This window comes from Erpetoichthys calabaricus, chromosome 4 (genome assembly GCF_900747795.2).
Source record: "Erpetoichthys calabaricus chromosome 4, fErpCal1.3, whole genome shotgun sequence".
NCBI classification, from domain to species: Eukaryota; Metazoa; Chordata; class Cladistia; order Polypteriformes; family Polypteridae; genus Erpetoichthys; species Erpetoichthys calabaricus.
This window is the reverse complement of record NC_041397.2, coordinates 43,905,950-43,930,949: the sequence shown is the minus strand read 5'-3', so window position 1 is coordinate 43,930,949 and position 25,000 is coordinate 43,905,950. Positions and strand designations below refer to the sequence as shown.

The 25,000-nt window shown below is 36.4% G+C and overlaps 2 protein-coding genes across 2 annotated transcripts; both read right to left on the bottom strand.

Annotated features, from left to right (window-relative positions):
• Positions 1 to 10,550: 10,550 nt before the first annotated feature.
• On the bottom strand, positions 10,551 to 11,614 carry LOC114651060 (olfactory receptor 52E4-like). The gene has a single exon (XM_028801017.2). It carries the CDS (start codon positions 11,612 to 11,614, stop codon positions 10,646 to 10,648), a length of 969 nt encoding a protein of 322 aa, XP_028656850.1. The 3' UTR covers positions 10,551 to 10,645.
• Positions 11,615 to 20,970: 9,356 nt separating this feature from the next.
• LOC114651059 (olfactory receptor 51I2-like) lies at positions 20,971 to 21,982 on the bottom strand. The gene has a single exon (XM_028801016.2). The coding sequence runs from the start codon at positions 21,980 to 21,982 to the stop codon at positions 21,050 to 21,052; it is 933 nt and encodes a 310-aa protein (XP_028656849.1). The 3' UTR covers positions 20,971 to 21,049.
• Between the last annotated feature and the right edge of the window lie 3,018 nt (positions 21,983 to 25,000).

Genomic DNA, 25,000 nt, shown 5'->3' with positions numbered 1-25,000 from the left:
CTTTTCAATACACTTTGTCCATCTGTCAAGAAGCTTTTGTATTTCTTCAATAAAAATGTTTTAGGCTGAGTTGCGAGCCATGAATGCACCGCTGTCTTCATCTCTTCATCAGATGTGAATGTTCTTCATTGTAGGGCTTCTTTCGAAAACCAAGTCTGTCATGGAGTATTGCACAGGCAGAATCTTTGCTGATTTGCAAATGATTTGCCACATCATCTATTGTCAGTCGTCTATTCAACAGAATCATTTCAAGGGCACGCTCAATGTTATCATCAGTCATGGACGTGGATGGGCGTCCAGCTCCTTCTTCATGGCTGACATGTGTGAACTTCCTTGAACTTCTCTATCCATTCATACACACTTCTTTGCAACAAAACACATTCTCCATACTGTGCACAAGTCTTTGATAAATATCAGCACCAGGCACACCCTCAGAACACAGAAAATTAATCGCTGCACGTTACTCTTCTTTCGTGCAAATCACAAGTGGGGCAGTCATTGTTTCTCACACCGCAGTTGCAAATGACCTGACATAACATGTTCACACCTGCACAGCAATGACTGGGGAGACAGGGACCTTGTATGGAAAGTGCTGATAAGACAGTGCTGCCAACAGAAGTTTTAATATAACCGGTGTGCGGATAATTTCTGATTCACCCTCGTATAAATTATAAATGATACTCTCAGTTTTTAAAGCAGTTGAGAATTCCTGAAGAACTTCACTGAATTTTACATTTTAGGTATGAACATAGTTGACTGCAGCTATGAGACAATAAGCAAGCACTCACTAGTATGAATCCAGATTGCTTTGTCTTTAACTTGATGGTCTTGTTTAAAAGATCATTTTAAATATGCTTCACTTCTCTTTAACATTTCAAAGATATGTTGCCTATCTGATGTGAGTGAGTATATTATGAAATTGACAGGGTTGGTTCTTTTCTTGCACCCAATGTAACTCTGAGCTGGATAAGAAAGTTCAGAAAATAGACTGATTCATACATGTTTGCATTCATTACAGTAAAATTTATTGTATTTCACTGGCCACAACATTCTCCTGCAGTGTCCAAAGAACTACAGTATGTTAAGAAGACGAGACCCTATTACTCCTAGCCTGGTGCCTACCACTAAGGATTTTTATTGGTGGTTTTCTCTGAAACAAAATTAAGTTTAATTTACATTCTCTTCCTAAATCTCTTGTGTGACTTTTCAAAATATGCAAACTTATAGCCAGTTATTCAATGTGAGAGACAAGCTGTAAAGACTTTTTTAAACTGGTACTTGGCTGTATGCTTTAGATGTATATCAGTCTTTAACTGTTATTTTATTTTCAATTGATGTCAGTTAAAAACGAAATGTGGTATGTTTCTCAGAACAGACATATTTTCAGTGTGTCCCAGTTAAATAATGGCAGATTGATGGGGCAAAAGAATCATTACTAAACTGAGATATGGTAATGATTGTCCTATAAATTTATCTCAATTTCCACTACACAATGTTTAACACTAGAATCCCTGAAGCCTGCAAAAAACCCATAATTCCAGGCCACCTTAAATTCCTTCGCACCTCTCCATTAGCACCTTTTGTTGTGTAAATGTGTCAAGCAGCACAAGCAGCAAGCAGACTGCTATCCCATCCCCCCCACCGCCGGAGCTGAACTTGGGCAAAAAGCTCTCCCAGCTCAAGTCTTGTTTATCTGGGTGTGAGGTGCCTGGAGTTGTACAGGGTAAATAATATATTGTTATTTGGAACACATGCATTCATGTGTGTTCCATGTCTTCAACGAGATGGGTAAATGTAGGATGACAGGAAATGCGAGAAATGCAAGAAATGTTGAACACATACCTAAAATAGAAACTTTTTTCATGCTATAGTACTAACAACAAAATTTTGACATGAAGTGTATAATGTGTGAAGACTGAAGTCCAAATATCAAATAAACACTTTCACAAAAGGTACAAGTATAACAAAACAAGGGGGTATTTTCCGTACGTCGCTTAAATCATCCGAGATCAGATGCCTCATCTTGGATGAGTTAATGCCAGTGAAACTCATCCGGGATAAGTCGGTTTTTCAAATGCAGCCGTGTAGTAGATTAGTCTAGCTGGATCTAATCATCCGAGATGAATGCGCGCGCCTGCACTGATTGGAAAGCCCATATATACTGAGTCTAGAAAACATGATCAGCAAGTCTTTGATAGGCTGTAACAAAATGACAAAAGAATGGGCACATTTTTTTTCACACAAGCGGAGCAAGACCTTTTATTTGAAGTACATGAAGAATTTCAAGATTTGATATGCACAAGGGGTAACACTGCAAAAGCAGCCCAAACCAGAAAAAACGGCTGGCAAAAAGTGGCTGACAAATTAAACGCTAAGTAGTGTGCATTGTACTTACTGAATGCAGCGTTTCATTTCCTATGTGTCAGATTAATTATTATTTAATATGTCAGAATTCCAGATCAAACGTGAGCAAGAAGTACAAGAATATACTTCAAACTGATAAATATTGGTATATAACTATTTAAAGAATTGTTGACATAAAGAATCATATACAGTGGTGTGAAAAACTATTTGCCCCCTTCCTGATTTCTTATTCTTTTGCATGTTTGTCACACAAAATGTTTCTGATCATCAAACACATTTAACCATTAGTCAAATATAACACAAGTAAACACAAAATGCAGTTTGTAAATGGTGGTTTTTATTATTTAGGGAGAAAAAAAAATCCAAACCTACATGGCCCTGTGTGAAAAAGTAATTGCCCCCTGAACCTAATAACTGGTTGGGCCACCCTTAGCAGCAATAACTGCAATCAAGCGTTTGCGATAACTTGCAATGAGTCTTTTACAGCGCTCTGGAGGAATTTTGGCCCACTCATCTTTGCAAAATTGTTGTAATTCAGCTTTATTTGAGGGTTTTCTAGCATGAACCACCTTTTTAAGGTCATGCCATAGCATCTCAATTGGATTCAGGTCAGGACTTTGACTAGGCCACTCCAAAGTCTTCATTTTGTTTTTCTTCAGCCATTCAGAGGTGGATTTGCTGGTGTGTTTTGGGTCATTGTCCTGTTGCAGCACCCAAGATCGCTTCAGCTTGAGTTGACGAACAGATGGCCGGACATTCTCCTTCAGGATTTTTTGGTTGACAGTAGAATTCATGGTTCCATCTATCACAGCAAGCCTTCCAGGTCCTGAAGCAGCAAAACAACCCCAGACCATCACACTACCACCACCATATTTTACTGTTGGTATGATGTTCTTTTTCTGAAATGCTGTGTTCCTTTTACGCCAGATGTAACGGGACATTTGCCTTCCAAAAAGTTCAACTTTTGACTCATCAGTCCACAAGGTATTTTCCCAAAAGTCTTGGCAATCATTGAGATGTTTCTTAGCAAAATTGAGACGAGCCCTAATGTTCTTTTTGGTTAACAGTGGTTTGCGTCTTGGAAATCTGCCATGCAGGCCGTTTTTGCCCAGTCTCTTTCTTATGGTGGAGTCGTGAACACTGACCTTAATTGAGGCAAGTGAGGCCTGCAGTTCTTTAGATGTTGTCCTGGGGTCTTTTGTGACCTCTCGGATGAGTCGTCTCTGCGCTCTTGGGGTAATTTTGGTCGGCCGGCCACTCCTGGGAAGGTTCACCACTGTTCCATGTTTTTGCCATTTGTGGATAATGGCTCTCACTGTGGTTCGCTGGAGTCCCAAAGCTTTAGAAATGGCTTTATAACCTTTACCAGACTGATAGATCTCAATTACTTCTGTTCTCATTTGTTCCTGAATTTCTTTGGATCTTGGCATGATGTCTAGCTTTTGAGGTGCTTTTGGTCTACTTCTCTGTGTCAGGCAGCTCCTATTTAAGTGATTTCTTGATTGAAACAGGTGTGGCAGTAATCAGGCCTGGGGGTGGCTACGGAAATTGAACTCAGGTGTGATACACCACAGTTAGGTTATTTTTTAACAAGGGGGCAATTACTTTTTCACACAGGGCCATGTAGGTTTGGATTTTTTTTCTCCCTAAATAATAAAAACCATCATTTAAAAACTGCATTTTGTGTTTACTTGTGTTATATTTGACTAATGGTTAAATGTGTTTGATGATCAGAAACATTTTGTGTGACAAACATGCAAAAGAATAAGAAATCAGGAAGGGGGCAAATAGTTTTTCACACCACTGTATAATATAAAAAACATTAATTCTAAAGCTAATAAGAAGGCAGACAAGCAAAAAACAGGTGGAGGTCCACGCGGTCCAGACCTAACCCCTGCAGAAGAGTTGGCTCTCCAGCAAAATGCCCATCGCCCTATTTGTGAGGGCATTCCAGGGGGAAGCTCCTCCTCAGAACCAGTGGCAGGATGCAGTGGTCACTTCATTTTAGGTAAAGGATGGTCATTGCATATATTTGTCATTGATGTGTGCCATAGGTATGTTCCATATAGCGCTCTTTTTTTTTTTGTTGGGTCATTTGCAGGGAATGTCATATCCCTAGAACCTGTGTCTGACCAACGAGATATTGACAAAGGTCAAATATTTGATGAAGACTGTGTGTCTGATTATTCGGATCTGCATACAATCCAGTGCCCCAATCACATTTGGAAATCCTGGGTAATGAGAATGTTAGGCTGATTGTGATATTCTTCATGGAACTGTGGGTGTTTTTGCCTTTGTGTTGCCTACCTGCAATGGCATGAAACGCCTCTTTTATTGTCTGCACACACAGGTGTCCAGGAAACACTATGAAAACCCGAAGGAAATATTTCAGAGCCAAACAGACTTTACGAATTGCCTGGCAAACTGCACTTTTAGATAGATTTTCTGCATCGCCTACAGTATATAAAAAAAGTGCCGCTTGCAAAAAGCCTCAAAGCAATGCATACTGTCTGTGTGGTTGTGAGAGCCCGACTTCGCCTAGTTTGACTTCGAATATAAAGTGCTAATAAATCTTTGAGGTACAATATTCCCCCTCGGCTAAAGCAGTATCTTTTGAAAAGAATTTCCTCTGGGAGCAATAAAGGATCTTGCCAATCGCACAAAACCCTTTCTATATGAAATTCTCTTCTTATAATTTGCGCACCGATATCAATTGGTCGCTCATTCATGAACGATGAAGCCATGACTGAATGAATTCCACGCACGGGCACTGATTAAGTGTGTGAGCTAATCCTTGTTTACATAGAACAAACCTGCTCCAAGCATGTTTGAGGAGTTGGATGAGTTGCTATGACAACACATCCAGCAAGAGTTTCAAAAAACCAACAGATCCAGGATCATGCCAAATTGTCAACAATTACATCCAGCTAAACAAGTAATCCACGTACGAAAAATACCCCCCAAGTGTGCTTTTATTCAAGAATATAACCGAAGAAAAAGGGTTAGGGTTCAATGTTGACATGACTGCTTGGATGGTGCAGTGGTAACAGCTGCTGACTCATAATCAAGAGGTTGTGGGATCGATTCTGGGTGCTTCCCAGAATTACCATTCTGAGTAGTGAGCTGCTGTTGTACTGATTGACACATCTACAAAATAAAAGACACAAATGGAGAGGTGCGAAGGAATTTAAGGTGGCCTGGGATCACGAGTTTTTTCAAAGGCTTCAGGGATTCTAGTGTTAACACAGTTGTTTCTTAAATTAAAAACATGATATAAACTGTCAAATCAGCTCAAGTATCATTTGAATTCAAAATTGTCTGAGAGACCTGGGCAAATGTAAGAATTCAATACATTCCTTTAACCGTTAGAGTGGGGAAGGTGCAAGAAATAGCTATAAGCCTTAAATCAACCTGTCCAAACTCAATTTCTGAATAAGGTAGCACCTAGTATGCTTGTCCAGTATGTTTCTAATCTCATCACTACTCTGATGGTTTTGCTTTCAATTCCTTGCTGTCATTTTTAGATAGCTGTTATCCCATTCCTGCTCACTCTAGCAGGAATAGATATATTGCATTAAACTCTATCTGGGTTCACATCTGGAGCCATATCAGAATAAAAATAAAAAGGCTTTGGGAAAAGCCCTTTGAAGCTAGCTGTGGGACCAGTATGTTCTTTCATGGACAATGTTTCCCAGCAAGTCTGAGCCCATTTACCACATAATCTTGTCCTGATTGTCCTTACCAACAAGCAATAGGACTGCTTAACTACTCTCAGAACATCCTGCTGCCAGATATGTAGTTAGGAGAATATCCTGAATATCCCCATTATACCTCATCCTCACAATTATAACTGTGCTCCAAGCTTTAAATTTCAAGAGAATTAAGACCACAGATAACTTGAAATACCACCTCTTAGCAGTTGACTCTTCAGGAGTGATACTGAAAATCTCTCTTCTTTAACCTGAAGCACATTAATGGGGTATGACACTATAATACTACCTTGGACCTGCCATTTCATTCTTGATCATTTTCCACCCTGGTGGTGGATGCTTCTTTTCTGTTAGTAGCCCACATTTTGTGTCATGACATAAGTAGTAAGTAGACAGGCCATATCTCAATGCAATGTGTGCTAGGCAGAGACTAACCCTTAATGAAATACTACTTTCTTGCAGAAAAGCTTGTTGCGGGTCATGTAGCACACCTACAGAATCTGAACTGAAGAGGTCAGACAATTATAGCCCAATGTGTATACTGGTCTTTGTTGTAACCAAGCCGTGAATAATATAGTATATCATAAAACAGCAGTTTGCCTCAGCAATACTTTGTGTGATCTTGCATGTAATTTGAATTTAAGCTGACACTGTCAGCAAAGAGAGGTGATGGCTTACAAGTCACCGTATTAAATGCTTAAAGTTGCTGCTTTTTTTAATAGAAATAAATCTCAAAGGAAAATAATCTATGCTGATCTGTATAGAACCACTTAGTACAGCAAGAATAGGGTGGAAGGCAGGAATAAACTGTGGAGCATTGATTGATAAATAAACATGTCTGTTTTCAGGTTTTACTGTTATTCAGTGTGTGTCTTGGTAATTCCATCTCAGTGCTTGTTACAATGTTATTCTTAATGTTGTAGCGAATTGGCAATAATTAAGTGCAGCTTAGAGCAGTATCTTAATTTATTATGTTTTTCCTCTTCATCTTATACAATTTTCATTATTATTATTATTATTATTATCTTTGTGGTGAAGCCTCAATGTTTGTATCAGAAAACTAGAAAACATCATCATGAGTGTTATTTAATGGCAAGGGCTGCCATAAAATTGTGATACCATTCATTCTCAGGCATGGCCTCTTACTCCTCAGTGGGAGTGGGACGAGGATGCTTTGTAAATACTGCTTATGTCCTATTGTTATCCTAGTGTGACTTTTAGTGCAATACCTAGGAGTAATTCTAAGATTGATAAATAGGAGCCTTGATGTTCCTTGCACTCTCTGATGTAACCAAGTTTTTTATCACTCTACATTGCAACAGGCATTACCTTCTTAAAATGTATTCTGTATATAATGTAAAATATTCTCTTATTATGTTGTAACTTGTATCCAATAAACAGAAGAAATTTGCTTTGTACACAACTAATTATTTTGGATTCAAAATGTTTCCATTCACATGAAATACCAAACACTTATTTACAATAATACAAATTCTTCATGGTTTAGCTGAGTTAATAGATCATGAAAAGTTTATTTTCCCCATATTAATTTTACTATGCAACATTTGATTTTGCTTATAATTATTCAATTTTACAAAGCACATATTTAAAATAATACAAATTCTTCATGGTTTAGCTAAGTGAACAGCTGATGGAAAGTTTTTATTTCCTCCCATATTAAATTTACTATGCTTGCAATTATTGTTTTTGTTTTGAAAAATTGAAAAAGTAAATTAATTTATATAAAATAAGAACTAAATGAAGTTAGATATACTTATATCCATCCTTGTAAACTCATTTTTTAACAACTTATACTGAAAAATATCTCCCATTTGTAAGCTTGCACTACACTGATATAGATACAGCCTTTTAACATTAGTTTTAATTCTTTAACATTAGTTCTTTATTCTTTATTTAGCAATATTTATGATTCCTTTTTTCAGAATTTCTGATTTTTTCATCAAATGAATAAACTATTATTTTCTTTCCTACAGTTTTCTGTTAAAAATGCCAAATATAGTAGTGATTCAGCATCTAGGAAGGTTTTTCCACCCATCCTTCCATTACTGAGCATTTTACTTTTCATTGCAACATGGGGAGTAAAGATAATTCTACAGAACTGAATACAACACAGGATGTTTGACTCTTACGACTGGGGTGGTATGGAGGTGCAGTGGTAGTGCTGCTGTCTCCCAACAAGAAGGCAAGGGTTCAGGTCCTGGGTGCTCCCTGCATGAAATTTGCATGTTCTCGTTGTGTCCATATAGGTCTCCTCTGGGTGCTCTTGTTTCCTTTCACTGTCCCAAGATATACAGGTTAGGTGGACTGGTAATGCAAAACTGGCCCTAGTATGTGTTCGCTCTGTGATAGGTTCCTTGTGCCTGATGCTTGCTAGGATAGGATACATCTTCCCCATGTACCTGTTCTGGATAAGTGGACTTAGAAGATGGATGGATATTACAAACAGTGTATTAAGATCAATAATATTGTTTAAACATTATTTATTGATAAAATTGGTAGAGAAAACACAAATAAAGATGGTGCAATTTCATCAGAATTTTTTAGACATGTAGTTAAAGTAAATTGATGCATGGATAGAAAGCTTCAAAAATTGACCAAGGTTTTTTTAGGGCTCTCACCAAACATGTCCAAATAACAATTAAAATGAGATGCAAGGAACCACAGTAGAGCAGAGACAGATACAGCGACTTCAGTTTAATTCTGTGCTTGACCTTTGCTCACATGGCTTTTACATGTTTTCCCCATGTCTGTAGTGGTTTTCCTCTATGAACTCCGGTCTTCCTTCTTCCTTTCCAAAGATGTAAAGATTGTATGTTTTCAAACTGTCTCCTGTATAAATGTGAGTGGACCCTACCATGACCTGAAAATCTCTCTAAGTTCTGGTCCATGCAATCCTCAATGTAATTCAATGGATCTCACAATGTCATGTTGTATTGTAATAAAAATTATCGAGACAAATAATAAAACCAAAAAAAGATGTGCAATGTTTTTTTACTCTAAGATTTAATTTTCTTTTCTGAAATAGGTTTAAAAATATTTTACATTTTAAAAACATTCTGAAATTTCTAAGCATTTCAAAATTGCATAAATTCATCTGTCTTACTGTAACCCATTGTCTATAGTTCTGTTTTAGACCATAATAGAAAGCATTCACCCATTACAAAATCAATGTATAACCTTACATGAACTATCACTACAAAATAATATGAAAACATTTTCTTTTGTTAACCATCATATTAATATTTGTTCATAATAACCCGGCCTATCCAAATAGGCAGCCAGGAGACTTCCCTGAGCAGCACTTTTGTAAGGACAGCAGTGACTAAATGTAGCACTTTACTTATTATGCATCTTATTAGGAACTTGCTAGCAAAGCCAGTTATCTACCAAGCTCTCCCTTGTCAGGCTGAATGGCTAAAGCATGCATCAGTCCCAGCCTGGGCTGCCCAGCCCCAATTTTATGGCAGTGGTGCCAGTTCTGGTCAGCAGGGTTAGTAAAATGCAGCATGTTAAAATAACCAAAACTGACTACACTTCTGAAAAAGAGAAGAGAATTAAAAGAACAAACACTCCACAAACATAGTACATTGTCTCCGACAGTAACATTAAGAGTATCTCTCAGCCTTTTTATCTCAGTGATTTTAGAAAAAAGCAAGTTCTCAAAGTTAAAACAAAAAAAAGTCAATATATGGGATTTGGTACACTGTATTAATCCCCCAGGGGGAAACTGTCCTTTTGCATGATCTCCATAATGACAGTTTTCAGGGACTGTCTGTAATTTCCATACAGTATAAACTGCAGCAGAAAATTCAAATAGAAGATGCAGTTAACATGTTTGCAGCCAAGAAAGTCCCATGCACACACTTCTGAAATGAGAGGTTTATTAATGTAATAATACCGTTAATGTCATTTTGTTTTTTTGTTTGCTTAAGTATGCTGTCAGTCTGGTTTGTGCATAATGTTTCCCCACAGACTGCCAGTTTGTGAGTGTTGATGTCAGAGACAGAGAGAGTGACCATGCATTACACAAAGCTTTGTATTGGTCAGTGCAGAATGTCAAACTTAACTCTTATTAAAGCTGGACAAATTCTGTTGGCTCCAATCTGTCCTAAATCACACATTAGTAGTGTTTAAAGTGGACGTGCCATCATAGCGTAATATTTACTCTTGATGTATTATTGTCTTTTGGCTTTGATGGTACTAATTCATAGGGGACAGCAGAATTGTGTTTTGTCCATAGTATACTGTAAGAATTGGATTCAATGGCTCCGGTAGTAAACAAACTTTAATAATATAAACTGTAAGTGTAGATTGATGCTCTTCTTGGAGCTCACCATAATTACTGGAGGATAAACTCTAAAAAAATCCTTAATTAGGATAAACAAGGAAGAAAAAATATGAATGAATGACTAAAGAAGCAAACTTAAATGTAAAAGTTCACTAATTCCTTGAATAGTCTTTTCCATTACAGGTAGACTATGACGATCTGAGCTGTAATAGTTGCAGAGTGAAACAGATTAAAATTTAGCCTTATTTAGCGAATAAATATTTTAACTCCTTGCTGACTGTTTTCTGGAGTTGGTGTTTTTATTGAAAACAGTTTTTAAAATAGCATGACGGATTTCCTTGGTTCTGATGGCATAAACAAGAGGATTCAAAACTGGTGGTACAAGAAGGTATAAAACAGCAAACATAATATGAATTTCAGGGAGAACTTTCTGGCCAGTTCGATAAACTAAAACGCTAAATAGGTATGTTGTATAAAAATACAAAATTACAAACAAATGGGCACCACACGTGTTCAACGCTTTAAGAAATGCCTCCTTTGAGCCAACCTTTAGAACAGATCTCAGAATCAATACATAACTAAATATAATGAAAATGGCATCCAATCCAAATATAGAGGCAATTTCAAAAAGGCCTAGGTAACTATTCATAGATGTATCAGTACATGCTAATTTTAAAATACCCATATGATCACAGTAACAATGAGGTATGACGTTAGATGAACAGAAAGGCAACCTGGAAGCTAAGATTGGTAGCAAGCCTATTAAGATAAGATCTCTTAGAAAATGAGATAGAATTAGTTTAGCTAAAAATCTGTATGATAAAATTGACATATATCGCAAGGGATTGTAAATAGCAACATATCTGTCATAAGCCATAATAGCAAGTATTGAAGATTCTAGTGATGAAAAAAAGTGAACACAGAACATCTGAAACAAGCAGGCATCAAAAGCAATAGCTCTCTCATTAAACCAAAATATCTTTAAAATCTGTGTGGTTAAACAGCACAAAGCAAGATCCACAAGTGACAGAGTTGCAAGTAAAATATACATAGGATTATGCAGACTGTGATTAAACTTTACAGTATAGATGATCAACAAGTTAGCTACAAGAGCTAAAACATACATGACACAAAATGGAATAGAAATCCAAGTCTGGTAGCTCTCAATTCCTGGAAATCCAATCAAAAAAAATTCTTTTGGACGTAAATAAGAGGTATTCAGAGCAGACATGCTGGTTGTTTTTTATCTTAAAAAAGAACAGTAATTATGGATTAATGGCGAACACAGCAAAGCAAGATAAAACAAAGCATGAACATATTTGCTTCATACTACCAAGAAGAATTTGACATTTACATTGTAATACAAAATACACAATTTTCTATTTATCATAAATTCTTAATTGCAACATGTGAACATTTACCTCACTTTCATGATTTGCTGTCAATTAACAAATCTGCAGATTTCGTTCACTGCAATAAGCCTAGTCTCCTCTATTTAAAAATGAAAATTATTCTTATGTAACAAACTGCATTCTTGCCTTACTAGTATAGAGTCAGATGCACCACAGCTAATTTATACATTTACATTGTAACAACAGTGTTATTCATTAGAGTTGGTATTGTCAGAGGATTTTATATTTTCTCTTATGAATAAACTAAGTAACCCTTGGAGATTGTACCTTATTATAGAGGATTATCATGACAGAAATTAATGCAATACAAAGTGCATATTATATTTAAATAAAATGTATATTTCTGTCATACAATTGATTTTGGTGTGATATTTTTCATCATTGAAAAGAAATAAATCAGATAATTTCTTGTTTTTTGTAATGTCAGGAAGTACCTATGTCAATCTGAAATTCAAAGCAAAGATGCGTTGTATTTTAGTTTGTTGCCATTAGATTGTGCAATGAACATTTTTAGTCCTTTATTCAACACATACTATTTCTTGTAATAGAAATGTCTAATTTTTTGCATACCCCAACTTACTCTCCAGAGACACGCAGTTTTGGAGTCAGAATGCAGGGACAGCTATTTGTACAGTACCCCTGGAGCAATTGTAGTTTAAGGGCCTAACTCAAGGGCCCAATGGAGTAACATTTCTTCTGTCATTGTCAGGATTCAAACTGGCAACCTTCAAGTTACCAGCTCAGATCCTTAAGCCAGAGAACCACCACTTAAACTAAAAGCAAAGGAAGGTCATTAAATTTCATTTTAAGTCTTCTTGGGGCACCTTTTTTACACTAGCACACATTAATAGTGGCAAAAGTAAAATAAATCAATTACTAATCAGTATCAGAAGAAGGAGGAAGAGATTCAACAGTAAGGGCAAGAGACATTCCAGTTGGAACTATGCTCTTGCACACTCATGGCTATCTCTTCAGCATAAGGATTGACTTACTGAAACAGTGAAAGGTGTCATTCAAATCTTTATGAAAAAGCTTACTTGAAGGATAAGTAGTCTAATTTCTGTTTTTCGCTAATTATTAATGTGGTGTCACACACGTGCGAGTGGGAGGCAGCTAAAGGGCCTAAGTAATTATAATAAAACATCCAACTGGGGCTGGCGGAGTGTGCCAGTCGCCTCAATGTGAGTGGAAATGCACATGTACTTTTTATAGTGGTACTTGGCTGTATGTTTTAGTTGTAGAATAGAACTGCAATGGCAATTGTATTGAAGTCAAAGGGAAATTAAATGAGGTATGTTGCTATGAACAGAAATATTTTTGGGATATTCCAAATTAAGTGATGGCTGTTTTGATTGAACTAAAGAATGATTGCTAAACTGAGATATGCTAATGTTCACCCTATAATTTTATATTAATCTTATGTATATACTGTTTAGCACAATTGTTTCTCAAATTAACACCATGATATCAGTGATCTTTAACATAACCGCTCATATCTGCAAGCCTCATAACAAATAACAACTGAATTCAATATAGACTGAGAGACCTGGACAAATGTAGGAATTCACTGCTTTCCTTTAACTGTCCCAATGGGTAAGGTGCAACCAAACAGCTATAAGCTGTATATCAACCATTCCAAAAATATCCTAAATCCCTACCTGAATAAGGCAGCACCTAATGTGCTTGAATGTTATAGTTTCAATATTCTCTCTTTTCTAGTGGTTCTGCCTTGAAAATCTGGCTGCCATTTCTTCCTTCCAGATAGCTATTGGTTCTTTTGTTAACCACTGTAGCAGCAGTAGGTATTTTAAACTTTATCTGGGGCTGACTTATGGTGCCTTTTCAGAATAATTTATGATCTTAGGGACCTCCCTCTAAAGCAAATATTTTACAATGTTCTGTTTTTGTGATCAATTGTTTGTTTTATTAATAAGTCAAACAGTAAGTCGAAAATAAGTCAGTTTTTAAAAATGGGAAATAATTAACATGATATAAACTCATGGGCTTAGTGACAACCCTTTGAAGCTGGCTGTAAGATCAGCATGTCACAGTGCCCTTTCATAGAGACTGGTTTCTCAACAATTCTGGACACATGTATAGTATAATCTTGTGCTGAATGTTGTTGCCAGCAAGCAGTAGGACAGTTTAGTTACACTCAGGACATAAAGATTTCATTTATCTACTTGGGATGTATGGCTGGGCTTCCTTGAATACTCCCACACATCTGAACCTTATAGTGAGAACTGTACCCCAATCTCTAAGCATTAAGACCACATATTAAAATATTACCTCTTGGCAAAAGACTCTTCACAAGTGATACTGAGGACCCACTTCTCTGACCTGAGGCACACTAATGGAGTATGGCATTCTGCTACTCAGTGTATTTACTATGGACTTCTCATTCCTTTCCTGATCGTTCTAAACCCTGGTGGTAGGAACTTTAGGACAGACTGGTATTATCCTTTCTTGACTTGACTTGAGCTAAACTTAAAAGAAGTAGTGAAGCAGCCTTCTTCTGTTATGCACCTAAAATCTGGAATAGCTTGCCAATAGGAATTTGCCAGGCTTATACAGTAAAGCACTTTAAAACACTGCTGAAAACACTTTAACATGGCTTTCTCACAGCTTCATCTTAGTTTAATCCTGATGCAAATCTATACTAACCCCTACTTTCTGTGACGATGCAGGTTCGGCTCCACGCTCCCATCAGCTATTAGGGAGCCCTTTATCCCAGCACCATCGGTAATGTTACCGATGAGCTAGACAGTGAGGCAATAACAATGAGCAAGGGGATGATGTATTAAATGTGTAAAGTGCTTTTATTAACAGACAAATCAAAACAATCCGTGTTCTAATAAAGTGCAGTAGTGCATTCAATAAATCTTTAAATAAATAATCCTTAAAACAGTTGTGAAGTGGAGGTTTAAAATACACAAAAACAACAATCCTTTACCACGAGGTTAAAACGTCAACAGGAAGCAGTCTTTAAAAAAAAAAACAGATGCAATCCCCGGTGCCTCTTCTCTGTTAGTGTCAGCGTCTCACCTGCTTCTCCCATATGGGCTCTGCAACAGGCGAGACGCTCTTAATGCAGCTGACCTTCTCTACACTGTCCTGCTTCAGCTGTTTGGCTTGCCTCACCGACCTCTGGCTCCGGTAGGCTCCTCCAGACAGCGACTTGGGTTCCACAGTGACCAGAGCGCACACGCTGTGGAATACACACCCCAAGCCCCAACTCGCGCTGCCTTCCGCGGAGAGTCATCCACCTTCCGGTCACTCTTGCCCTTCAGAATATTCTGCGAGAGCGACCACTGCTGCTACTCCTCGGGTGTCGGCCATACACCCAAGCTACCTGTACAGCTGCCCACGAGCCTACACTCACTTGCTCTCTCGCACCGACTTTCTCCTCCTGCTACTTCCTGCTATCTCCTGCAACCTCCGTTTCTTTCTCTTTTACTTATCTCCTCCTAACCGGCTCGCGCTTCTCTTTATATGCGGAGAGGACATAGCAGCTGCAGCCCATTAGCCACAGGAACAATCACGGATGTGGGCAGTCTCTCACCTGTGCACTTAGGTGAGAAACGGCCACACCGCAGATCGCCCTGCGGCTCACTACAGCTACCATGCCCCCTCGCTAAGCTGCAAGAGCGGCGATTATTTATTTAAAACCAAATGGCCTTTGCTGTAAGAGCTGTGGACCCATAACACCACACTTTCTCTTCTGTTCTTTTTCCGGTTTTCTGTGGTGGCAATCTGCGCCACCACCACCTAATCAATGGACCGTGATGTCCTTACATTGATGGATTAAAGGTCAGAAGTCCACATGACCGTCATCATCAAATTCTTCCATTAGCACCCAGAATACAATGGGGACTGATTGAGGTCATTTATGTTAGGTAGAATGCCTAGAGGGGGCTGGGTGTTCTCGTGGCTTCAGAACCCCTGCAGATTTTATTTTTTTCTCCAGCCATCTGAGTTTTTTTTTTGTTTTGTTTTTTCTGTCCTTCCTGGCCATCTGACCTTACTTTTATTCTATGTTAATTAGTGTTCCCTACTTTTAATTCTTATTTATTTTGTCTTTTTCCCTTTCTTCATCATGTAAAGCACTTAGAGCTACATTATTTGTATGAAAATGTGCTATATAAATAAATGTTGTTGTTGTTGTTGACTTTGGAACTCAGGCTTCTAGCTTAAAAAAACTCAGGACCAGACACTCTTACTGCCAGCTAAAAAGTCTTAGTTTACATTACAATGCCCCTTGTCAGAATGCAGTGTGCATGTCATGACTGATAAGATGATCAATCCCAGACCAAGTAATATCAAAGAGACCTCCTTTAGAGGTACCAGCAAGACACCCAATTTTTAACAAATGCCATAATTCATTGAGTGGCAACACCAATTGTCAACCAATGGGAATAGCTTATCTGCAGCCAAGAAACCAATGGCAAGACCTCTATTCCTTCCTTTAAAAACCCTTGTAAAACTCAGATTGTCTCTGTCTCTTCTCACCAACCTCACTATAATCAATCTGACTGTAACCTTGACAAACGTCCATAGTCTATAGGGTGTGGCCGTGACAGACGTTGGAACAATCCCTTTACAGTGAAGGGCAACTGTGCTGGACTGGAAGGGTGGAACACATGTCTGTATTTGAGTTGGACAAGATTGCCAATAGTTCAAACCTTGCGGAGAAATAGTGCACAAGCAGAGAAAGACTGTATACATAAAAGCCACATGCTTGTCTTGCTGAAAATGGTAAATGACTCATTAGTTTTTGCCCAGGATATGTGATTTTGATAGCAAGAATGGCATGGACACAGTGTATTTGAACCTCAAAATAAAACGGCGGTACTGCCTACACCAAAACGGTTCTACCAAGGTGAAAAACGCTACAAAAAGTGCACTGAAGATGTTTACATGTGTCTGGAGAAAGCTGAGAAAGACAGGAACAAAGAAGCTCTTACAACAGAACTATAAGTACACCTACTTTGATTCTGAGAACTATTAATTGTAACCTAGTATTTAGGACAAAGCCAGCTAATTTATTATGGCATTGGTGTCACTGTAAGTGAAAAGTAATAACTTTGTGAAGGACAAGTTCTAGCTGCTACAAGTTTCTCCTTAAATCCAGTTAGAAAGTGTAGATCAACAACTTGCACGCACACCCACAGAAAATGCCGTGTGGAGATAGGTAAGCCATCACAGATTATCTGTGAGTAAATGAACACCATGGTGAAGGTAAACAGAAGATTCATAGCTGGCTAATGAACGTATCCATCTTAATCACATGAGTTAAAAGATCACAATTCATACATTATGTGTCTTTTTCTAAAGGAAAGAAATAGTTCCACTAAGTATTTATAATTTTATGCTTTGCTTTGTTTGTCATTCTTCTATGTGTATATATACTATATACATATATGTTTATGTACTGTATATACTTGAATATACACATCTTCCATTATTCTCATATTATAAATTATTTTGTTTATTGCAATAAGCTTGTATGGTAAAAGTCTGTTGTCTTGTTGTCAAACCACAACAGAAAAAGTGAAAGTGTTAAATGTAACTCGAAGCTAAAACAGAAATCCCTCACTCAGCCTATACTGGTATTTATTGGCATCCCCCATTGTGAGTGTTTTGTTAATGGTGTTTAATAATTACCAGTATAGACAAAAGCAAAACTGATAATCAATTAACTGAGTTATCAATTAAACCCCTATTTCTTACAGAACTTCTAAGCTTTCAGAAGCCAAAATCACGGGTCTAATCACCATGACATACTGTATGTAATAGGGAGACAGATTATATCCCAAATTTGATGGGGTTCTCCTAAGCAGAAACCAACCCTTGATGAAATATTTGTTTCTTGCAGTGAAACATTAATGCCTTTTGTGTTTTTAGCACATCTAAGGAATCAATAAGTCAATGTGTATGTTAGTGTTTGTCATAAACCAACCAGTAATCTCTATATCATAAAACAGCAGTTTGCCTGAGTAACGCTTTAGGTAGTTTTAACTGGCCTTATGTAATTTATATTCAAGCTTATAGTACATTGTCAGTAAAGAGAGATTACTGCTTGCAAATTACTGTATTAAGTTCTGAAACTGTCTAATTGCTTTTTTATCAGAAGTGCATCCTCCAGAAGAAGTATGCAGAAACATTTGTGGACATTTCTGGTACTTATACATTTATAGTGTCAATGATGTCACAAAATATTAATTGAAGAGTGTTGTGAAATAACAGATGATCTTCAGATTCAGTTTAATCGCAGAGATTGTGTACTCTGATGTTTGACACAGTTTTCAGCCCTCATTTGTTTTTCTATATAGTAGCTGATTTGACTTCACATGCAACTTGCCTCACTTTCCTGTCATGAGTACAATCAAATCACTTTAATTAATAATGTTATAAAATCATTTGAAGCTTATTTATAATGAAAACAATAAGGTATGGTTAATAGGAAGGATCTTATATCATTAATTGAAGTGGAAAGTGGCCAGCATTTAAATTTTTGATCTCTTATATCTAATTTTATACTTCTGTTCTGTCATTTTGTAAAAATCTCTAACATCCAGAGGAACATTTTAATCCTCCAGTATCTTATTATTTATATAATTTATTTTTTAAATTTCTTGTTTGTTACTCATATGAAATAAACAGAAGAAACATGCACGGAACATACAATATATGTTTACTTTGGATTCAAAATGTTTATATACATTCTAATGGAGTACAAAACACTTATTTACAATACTACAAATTGTTCATGGTTTAGCTAAGAAAGTAGCTCATGAAAACTTTTCTTTTTTCCCATATTACTTTTACAATGCCAAACATTTTTTTTTGTAATTATATCATTTTCTTTAAAAAATAGCAAATAAATATATACAAGAAAAACATTGTACAGAGTCAGATGAAGTAAAACACACTTTTATCCACCCTTGTAAACTTCTTTTTTAAAAACACCTATTAAGAAATATTTCTCAATTATAAGCTTGCAGCGCAATTACACAAATTCAGTCTTTTTGCTGTATTTTTAATTCAAGAGAACATTATTCATTATGTAGCCAAGTGCATGATGAAATTTTTTCACAATTTTTTTAATCAAGTGAGAAATGTAATATTTGCTTTTTAATAGTTTTCTATTTAAAAAACAAAATATACTTGTGATTCAACATGCAGGAACGTTGTTCTGTCCGTCCTTCCATTACCAACAGTTTTTTGCTTTTCGTTGGAGCATTGGGAAGGGAAGATAATCCTACAACAAGACAACAAGCAAGACAGGAACCATCGCTAATAATAATAATAAGTGGCAAGGAAGCATAGTAGGGCAGAGACTCTGCATCACAAATAGAGTGGCCTCAGGTTAATTCTGTGCTTGGCCTTTCCCCACATCCATTTGCATGTGCTCCCCATGTCTGCAGCGGTTTTCCTCAATGTATTCCGGTCTTCCTCCAACTTCACCAAAGGTGTGCAGATTAGATGGTCCCAAACTGTCTCCTGTACAAGTGAGCATGGACCCTACAATGACCTGATATCCAGGCTCTGGTCCATGCGACCCTCAGATTGAGTCAATGAGTCTGACAATGTCACATTGTATTGTTATAATATCAAGTCAAATAATCACACCAAAAATTGTTGTGCAACATGCTTTTTAGTCTATGATTTCATTTTGTTTTCTGAAATATATAGAAAAAAGATTTTGAATTTTAAAAGCATTTTTGAAGTTTCTAAGCATTTCATAATTCCATAAATTCATCTGTCTTGCTGTAACACATTGTCAATACAGTAGTTCTTTTTTAGACGATAACATAAAGCATACAATACACCCATTACAAAATCAATGTATAACTTTCCATGAACTATTGCTACATCAAATAAAAAAACATTTTCTTTTGTTATCAGTCATATTAATATTTGCTCATAATAATCCGGGTTGCCCTACCCAAATCAGCAAAATAAGAGATTACCTAGAACAGCACTTCTGTAAAGACAGCAGCAACCAAATGTAGCACTTTAACTATTTTGCAACTTATTAGAAACTATTTAGCAAAGCCAGTTATCCTAGAAAGCTTTCTCTTATTAGGTTGAATGGCTAAAGAACGCACCGATGCCAGCTCTGCTCTCTAACCACAACTTTATGGTAGTGGTGCCAGTTCTGATCAGTGGGGTGAGACAGTGTGAACTGCAGCAGAAAATCCAGATAGAAGATATCGTTAAGATTTTTGCAGCAATGAAGGTCCAGTGCACACACTTCAGAAAGAAAATGTTAATTAATGTAATAATACCTTTAATGTATTTGTTTTTTTATTTGTTTAAAAATGTTGTACAGTAGTGACCTCTTATTAAAGCTAGATAAATCCTGTGGGTCTCGAGCCATCCTAGAGCATACTTTAGTAGTTTTTTAAAGTGGAAGTGCCATCATACCACAATATTTACTCTTTTATGTGTTACTAGCCTGTCAAAGACAAGTAATAGAATAATTTTAAAATATTTTCTGTCTTGCCCTACGTGTACTTTCAGCACTTTTCCTCAATATTCACATGTATCTGAACCTGTCTTCACCACCGTTATCTTTCTCAAACATATTCTTGTAAAATTTGCTTCTCAAACTGTAATTTTTTTAAAGGCATCTTTCTCACCTCCTGTCCTTTCTTATATTTTCTGTCTTCAAAGACGACTCTCTCAGCATGCATCTCTACTCTCCTCCTTGTGTCTCACACTCACACTTCCACATTCTTCATGTCACCAAACTGACCAACCACACCAAAGCCAAACTGGCCAATCAGATTGCTCTGAGTGACTGGACACTCAGGCCTAGTGTTTAATTAATTAGTAGATTGTCTATTGGCTCTGATGTTTCTAATTTGTAGGGTGGCAGAATGGCAAGTACGGGTTCTGATAGTAAACACACATTAATAATATAAACTTTAATTATGATTGATGTTCCCTTTGGAGCCACATCCTATTCAGAGCCAACCATATGTACAACAGGATAAACTCTCAAAACACTTAAGTGGGATGAGCAAATAACAAAAAAGAATGTGAATGAATCGCAGAAGAAGCAGATAACTTAAATTTAAAGGTTCATTTTTTCATTACTTTGATTAATCCTCCTTTGCATTACAGGATACAGGTAAAGTACGACTTTCTGAGCTGTAGTAATTGCAGGGTGAGATAGATTTAAAACAGCCTTATTTAGAAAATAAATATTTTAACATTTTGCAGACTGTGTTCTGGAGTGGTTGCTTTTATTTAAAACAACTTTTAAAAATAGCACGACGGATTTCCTTTGTTCTGATGGCATAAACAAGGGGATTCAATACTGGTGGTACAAGAAGATATAAAACAGAAAACATAATGTGGATTTCAGGGACAACCTTCATGCCAGTCCGATAAACTAAAAGACTAAATAGTAAAGTTGTATAAAAATACAAAATTACAAATAAATGAGAACCACACGTGTTTAGTGCTTTACGAAATGCCTCCTTTGAGCCAACTTTTAGAACAGATCTCAGAATCAATACATAACTAAATATAATGAAAATGGCATCCAATCCAAATATAGAGGCAATTTCAAAAAGGCCTAGGTAACTATTCATAGATGTATCTGTACATGCTAATTTTAAAATACCCATATGATCACAGTAGCAATGTGGGATGACATTAGATGAACAGAAAGGCAACCTGGTGGCTAAGATTGGTAGTAAGCCTATTAAGATAAGATTTCTCAGAAAATGACATAGAATCATTTTAGCTAAAAATCTGTATGATAAAATTGACATATATCGCAAGGGATTGTAAATAGCAACATATCTGTCATAAGCCATAATAGCAAGTATTGAAGATTCTAGCGATGAAAAAAAGTGAACACAGAACATCTGAAACAAGCAGGCTTCAAAAGCAATAGCTCTCTCATTAAACCAAAATATCTTTAAAATCTGTGTGGTTAAACAGCACATAGCAAGATCGATAAGTGACAGGGTTGCAAGTAATACAAACATAGGATTATGCAAATTGTGATTAACTTTTACAGTATAGATGATCAACACGTTAGCTGCAAGAGCTAAAACATACATGACACAAAATGGAATAGAAATCCAAGTCTGGTAGCTCTCCATTCCTAAAAATCCAATCAGAATAAATTCTTTTGGACGTAAATAGGAGGTATTCAGAGCAGACATGCTGGTGGTTTTATCTCTGGTATTATGAACAATAATTATGGATTAATGGCAAACACAGTAATGAAAGATAAAAAAAAGCATTAACATCTTTGTTTCATAGTACCAATATGAATTTGACATTTACATTATAATACAAAATACTCAATTTTCTACTTATTTTAAATTCTTAATTGCAGCATGTAGACATTTACCTCACTTTCATGATTCACTGTCAACTAACACATCTGCGAATTTCTTTCACTGCAATAACCCCAGACTCCTCTTTTAAAATGTTATTTATTAGAGTTGGTATTGTCAGAGGATTTTGTATTCTCTCTTATGAATATACAAATTAACCTTTGGAGATTGCAATATTTTATGGAGGATCATATGTGCCAAAATTAAAAGTAATCCAAGGTGTAAAATACATTTCAAATCAATGCATATTTGTGTTGTACTTTTCATTTTGGCCCGATTTTTTTGTCATTAAAAACAAATGCGTTTTGCAGACCTGTGACATAAAATAATACCAGCATTGTAAAAACAGACAGAGGGATAAGAAATTGTGCAATTTTATTTTACTCTTCTAACACTGAGATGTTTACAATGTGCCATGTAAAGTAAGAATATTACTTAATTCACTTACCTCAAACCATGTTTAATTTTAGTCATGTTACAGGCAGCTTATTTAAATGCAGGACTTTAGCGGCAAAACAGAAAACTGGCTATCTTGTTTGTCTGATCATTAATAGATGTTTGCTGTTTTATCATTTTCCAAGCATAGTTTTATCCTTTTAATACAGCATAGATTGTAAAAAATGCATATATTTCATTAAAGGCATTCACAATATAATGAACTCTGTTATGTTACTGATCTGCTCTACTCTGCGCTCTCTGAGTATCCCATTTCAATGGATGTTTTCATTTACTGTACACTGGAAAATAAATTACTTTTTTGAAATCTGTTGTGTGCATATTTTTTTTTTCTCATTTCTTGTTTATTACACATATGAAATAAATAAAAAAAAACATGCTTTGTACATATATCCTTACTTTAGATTCAAAATATTTCATATGTATTCTCATGGAATATAAAAAAATACACTTTTACCACCCTTGTAAACTTATTTTTAAACAATATATATCATATAAAATGCATAAAATATTTCTTAATTATAAACTCATAGTGGAGATCCAGGCTTTTTGCTGTGTTTTTAATTCATGAGCAGTTTATTATTTTTGTTACGTAATATTGCCTAATCGTATTTTTATTTCATATCAACTTTTTTCTTCATCTTGTAAAGCACTCAGAGCTACACCATTTGTATGATACTGTGCTATATAAATAAATTTTGTTGTTGTTATTACTCATTATTTAGCAAAGTATATGATGCTGTATTTTTTTAGAATTTTTAATTATCAAGTGAGAAACCCAATATTTCCTTTTCAGTAGTATTCTATTAAAACACAAAACCTAGTTGTGATTCAGCATGTAAGAAAGCTGCTCTGTCCATCCTTCCATTACCAAAAGGTTTTGTTTTCATTGTAGCACGGAGAAAGTAAGATAATCCTACAGCAAGGAACCAACTCTGCATGAGACTCCAGGAAAAACAATATTTTTTTTAAAGTGATTTTTACACCCAGTGTGTTATCTATACATATTAATAAAAGGCAAAGCCCTCACTGACTCACTGACTGACTGACTGACTGACTGACTCATCACTAATTCTAGAACTTCCCGTGTAGGTGGAAGGCTGAAATTTGGCAGTCTCATTCCTTACAGATTACTTACAAAAGTTAGGCAGGTTTCATTTCGAAATTCTACGCGTAATGGTCATAACTGGAACATATTTTTTGTCCATATACTCTAATGGAGGAGGCGGAGTCACGTATCGCGTCATCACGCCTCCTACGTAATCACGTGAACTAAAAACAAGGAAGAGATTTACAGCACGAGTCAAACGCGGGAACGAAGGTAAATGACGTTAATTTTTGACTGTCTTTTAATACTGTGTAAGCATACATATTAACACATGTGCAATTAAACGTGTGCATTTACGGGGTGATTTCTCAGGCTTAAAAGCTCGCCTTTTATCAAACGCGGGAACAAAGGTAACTGACGTTGTTCACTGTCTTTTAATACTGTGTAACCATACATATTAACACATGTGCAATTAAACGTGTGCATTTACGGGGTGATTTCTCAGGCTTAAAAGCTCGCCTTTTACTAAAAAGGTAAATGCAAAACTATTTTCAATCATTCTATGATCTGCTTCTCACAAGTGAAGGCACCGTGGCTGATGGTAAATGACGTTAATTTTTCAGTGTCTTTTAATACTGTGTAAGCATACATATTAACACGTGCAATTAAACATGTGCATTTACGGGGTGATTTCTCAGGCTTAAAAGCTCGCCTTTTATCAAACGCGGGAACAAAGGTAAATCACGTTCTTCACTGTCTTTTAATACTGTGTAACCATACATATTAACACATGTGCAATTAAACGTGTGCATTTACGGGATGATTTCTCAGGCTTAAACGCTCGCCATTTACTAAAAAGGTAAATGCAAAACTATTTTCAATCATTCTATGATCTGCTTCTCACAACTGAAGGCACCGTGGCTGATGTTACGTCACTTGCTGTCCAACCATAAGCGTTACCTGGTAGGTAACCGGACACTCACTTCACTCCCTTACGGGAATCGAACCTCTGAGGTTTTCTTTTGTTCTTAATTAAAATTTAAAAGCAATACTTCACCGCTGCTAAGCCCCTCTAGCGCTGACGTCCGAGGTTCGATTACCGTAAGCAAGTGCAGTGAGTGTGTAATTACATTCACGGCATTCGTAGTCTGATTCACAATCTGATTGTATGGGTGGTTACCTACCAGGTAACGCTTATACTTGGCCACCAAGTCAGGTCGAAGTGATCACTCGAGTAAAGGCAGCTTCACAAAAAAACAGATCCTTAACAAACTGTTATTAGTATATTTTCCCTCAATTTAAAAACGTTTTATTTTCTTCTTAATAAAAATTTAAAA